At 49.4% G+C, this 4,239-nt stretch overlaps 1 protein-coding gene across 4 annotated transcripts; it reads right to left on the reverse strand.

The window, feature by feature from the left end:
• Positions 1-1,082: 1,082 nt before the first annotated feature.
• On the reverse strand, positions 1,083-3,807 carry LOC115830660. 4 transcript variants are annotated; one of them, XR_004026202.1, is made up of 2 exons: positions 2,453-2,987; positions 1,083-1,857 (listed from the first exon to the last, which is right to left on the reverse strand). XR_004026202.1 is itself a non-coding variant. In XM_030795182.1 (2 exons), the coding sequence occupies exons 1-2, from the start codon at positions 3,377-3,379 to the stop codon at positions 1,593-1,595; spliced, it is 639 nt and encodes a 212-aa protein (XP_030651042.1). In that variant the 5' UTR covers positions 3,380-3,807; the 3' UTR covers positions 1,083-1,592. The 4 variants fall into 4 exon arrangements, 1 of the variants encoding a protein (XP_030651042.1); XR_004026201.1 differs by having other exon boundaries at positions 2,436-2,987; XR_004026203.1 differs by having other exon boundaries at positions 2,387-2,465.
• Between the last annotated feature and the right edge of the window lie 432 nt (positions 3,808-4,239).

The raw sequence follows: 4,239 nt of genomic DNA on the forward strand, positions 1-4,239 counted from the left end.
ACCTCATTGGCTTCCAAATAAATTAATTTACTGAGTCCTTCTGAAGTTTCTGACCTGGTCCTTTCCCCTTATCCCGCTCCTTTGACCGATTTGGACATTGCGACAATGCCAAAACAAGAGAGTTATCTTGGAGTCTTAAAGCCAGGCATGGACGCCTCGAGATTGGGAAGAGAAAGGGAGAAGTCAAGGGGAAATGCGGGCGGCAAGTGTTCTTCAGATCTTTCCAAAGTTTGGACCTTTCATTTGCTGTTTCTTGCGCAGTGTGATCAGGACGCTATTTAATGTTACACCTCTCTCTGCTGTTTTGTTTTCCCAGCTTGGCCCAGGACTGCAGACAATCACACTACCTGTTCTTGAAAGAACTAGTGCTTTCTAAATGATTTAACGCTCTGGAATATTTGCACAGGCGGGAACTACTGCTCTCCTGACAGCTGTCAATGAAGCTTCCCTAAAATTCTCCTTGGAGATTTGCCTGCGGATTTCCGCGGCTCTAATGGAAAAGTAGGAGCCTTTCCCTTTCGAACACTAGGTTGCTTCTAGAGTCAGTCCGGGGTGGGGGTGGGGGGCATTTATGCGGCAAGGGATGGGTTCATTCTACCACCCCTAAATTCCCTGCAATTGCCTTTTCCCCTTTCTGACCCTGAGATGCTTTGGTGTCCTTCAAGTGCAGCCATAGGCTCCGCTCTTGGCATTCACCGCGTGCCTTAATTGTATGACATTAAATCAAGGTCCGCTGTGAACACGGAGGGCAGAGCCTCTAATCTTGATCCGGAAAGTATAAGACCCACTGCGACTACCACTCTTCTCTCCCTGCCCATCCCCCTCTCTCCGCTCTGAGTCTCTACCCCTAGAGTCATAACTCATAAGCCCAGCTCCTGTCTCTGCTCATCTCTGACACATCTGCCAGAGCCGCTGTTAATTAGTCTGTTCCGTGGAAGTGTAGACGGTTCGTGTGCCTGCGTATACATATGCATATATCTCCATGCCATTTACAGCACACGCCTAAAAACATACATACGCCTATAAATCTAGTTTTCAAATGACGGCGTGGATCCAAGTTAATTACCCCTCTGGTACAGATCTAATTTTGTAATCGTGTTATTTTACTGAATGCAATTAACTCAGTTGGTTTGCCCTGAATCCTTTCTAAGGCACTTGTAAGGAATGGCAGGTTTTTAAGGACCACGCTATTGCATGTTCTCCGTCAGAACCATTGCCAATCATTTTCTGCTGTCAGGGATGAAATCTAGCATATAAAAGAGAAAACCATGCGTGTGTGCCTGTAAGATAAACACAAAGATATGCCTGGTCTCTGTGTCGTCTGATAACGTTACCGCGGGTTTGGTTGGGAGATTTTGGGAAAAGAGAGTCCAAGGGCGGGCTGGGTCATCTTTCTTTGTAATGCGGAAAATTAACTCAACCGCACCTGCCTAGTCCCGAGAGAGCCAGGCGGCCCATCTGGTCTGGCTACGAGTTTGCTGCGGAGAGACAAGCCTGCTCACTAAAGCTTCCCCACTGCCCAGGAGCGCGGACCTCGGGTCTGGGCCCGGAAGGGGGATTCGGCTCAGGGCAGCGCAGCCGACTCGCACTCCTCAGCCAGTGGCCAGAGTCTGGGGCTGGAAGCGCCTGGGCCGGGCGGAGGGAGGGCAAGCAGGAGAGAGGACAGGGTGAGGGAAGTTGACCTCTACGGGTGGAGCCCTCTGCGCAGCGGGCAGGAGGCAGCGGGCGCGACGGCTCTTTTCACGGCGTCCCCTACGGTGTGGTCGGCCCGAGGGAAAGGCCCGCTCCCGCTCCAGAGTCCGAGGAAAGAAGAGAGAGCTGAGAGCTGGTCTTGCGCAGAGACCCCAGAATGCGCCCCTGAAAAACAGAATCAAAGCGCAGTGTTAGGGAGGCGGGAGAGAGGAGGGGGAGGGTGGGGAGCAGGGACACGAGGCGGGAGGGAGCACGCGAGGGAGACAAGGTGACGAGAGGACAGGGCCCCAGTCGGCCGGTCGCCACCTCCGTCCCCAGGCTTCAGGGGGACGCGGAGGGGACCCTGGGACCACGGAGCGCGGGGCCCGCAGCCCGGGGGGAGGGGGTGGCGCGGTGACTGTAAGCGCAGGTCCAGGCTGCGGAAGTCCAGAGGAGGGTGCATGAGCTGCGGATACCGCCGCGTCCAGAGAAACGATTTCGGCAGCTGGAGCCGTGAAAACGCGTCCGCAGATGGTCCTTCTGTGCAGTCCCAGCGGTTCCCGCATTCTGCACCCCCTTTCCCAGCCTCACCCCCTCCCTTAGACCACACGCCAGACCCGCACTCTCGAATCTCCACCCCTCTTCGTTTAGGACCCTGCAAACTGCAAGACCGGCAAGAAAATCGAAACGATCGATGAGAGAAAGAATTACATACACCCACAGCCCTAGAAATCCGGAGAGAGACCTGCTAGCCCTGTTCAAACCTGCAGAGGACCAAAACCTTTTCAATCGCTGCTCAGCGCGTTCGCAGAGGAAAGAAGAGGCTGAGAGGCTTCCGTGGTATAAGGTGCTTTAAGGTGGGATGTGGGGGTAGGGAGGGGGTGGGTCGGAGCGGTCCGGTCTTTCCCCCTCGCTTGCTGATCCAGAATTAGGGATTAATGGCTCGCTCCAGCCAAACAAATAAGGCATCTGCCTTCAGCACAAGAGGATTACACGGGCTGCTGACGTCACCAGTCAGACAGATGTTGGCTCCCAAAGTCCTGAGCAGCTCGCTGTGTCCTTGAAACCAAAGAGCCGCAGAAGGCTCGCAGCCCCCAATTGCAGAGCCTGGCTACAGCAGAGGGCAAGAACCCTGCCCTTGCCGACAACCCCTTGGCGTCAACCCAGTGCCCACAGGCAGCTCCCTAAGACGTCGAGCTTCCAGCCTCTCCAAGCGCTCCCTTCGCCGTCTTGCTGTCAACACCCAGGCTGTCTCAAAACAAGCCAAAGTCACCGTTCTCAGTTGCCTCTCCCTAACATGGAGACAAGCGCCCACAACCCAGTCGACACCTTACCTAGATCCCACATTTAAGCTCTCGGGCTCCTGTTCACTCACACTCGGTTGGCCAAGTAACAGGAAAATAAGCACCTTAGGCCGGACACAGCCCACGCTCCAGCTGAGGGACCGCCTCTTAATTATGTGCGCAAGCAGCAAAAGCAGAGCTAATCTGCATCTCCTCTTCTCAACCCCGCAGCCTGCCTTCCCCCGAGGCCAAGGTTTAGGTTTATGCTTAATCTTATCACGAATGCCATCCCGGACGAATGTGCCTTTCAAAACAATGACGCTTTGCCAACCTAACTCAGCGTCCCAACCAGAGCCCTGGACCACCACTCGGTGAACCACGGGGACCTCACCATGGTCCTGATTAGGACAAGGAAAAAATGTCATTGCATATTTTTCTCAAGTACTTTGAATACGTTGTCTAAAAATAAAATATTAAAATAAGTGTGTGTGTTCAAAATATATGTAGCATCTAATTCCAGCAAGCTGCACCTTCAAAGAACTGCAGTTTCATTTTATAGCCAAATCTGATGAATAAAGATCAAAAATTAATTTATTTATAAACTCCAAGGTCCTTTTAAATTGATGTAATTTTAACTTAATTTTAATTATAAACTATCTTAATTCTTCTAACCTGCATATTGTTTTTGCTTTATATGATTTTCCAGGCCTTTACAGGTCACACTAAAGTCAGGTTATGAAATAAGCTAAAAGACACATCAAACTGGAAATTTAAATGAGCAATTTTGAATAAGTTATGTAATCCACAAATGAAATGGTTTTAAATGAATTTTAATTCTGTAAGGGAGTAAAGACTATTCAAACAATGTATAAAACAAAATAAGCTGATCTCTAGCACAGACCCACACTGAACCAATCCTGTGTCCCAAATGTAATCAGTATATATGAAAAAATCTGTGACTTTCTTGGAAAAAAAATAAATGCTTGCTCACAACATTGCACTGTCAGTTATAGAGTACAATGCCTACATGGGAGTAAAAGGAATAGCCGGATTATATCTTCATTCATATTATTCCTGTCTATCAAAGTGGCATTTAATTTTCCCAATTTTATGCATTTAGAAATTCATTCACTGATAAAAATCAATTTAATTTTCTGTAGTGTCATTCAGCCAATGCCAGTCTAAAACAGTAAAATTTCTCCATCCCCATTCTGTTTCAAGGCCTTATAAAAAACATTCTACATCTAAAACTGATTGATTTAAATTTCATATTTACCAGTACCAA

This window comes from Nomascus leucogenys, chromosome 16 (assembly GCF_006542625.1).
Source record: "Nomascus leucogenys isolate Asia chromosome 16, Asia_NLE_v1, whole genome shotgun sequence".
Lineage (NCBI taxonomy): Eukaryota > Metazoa > Chordata > Mammalia > Primates > Hylobatidae > Nomascus > Nomascus leucogenys.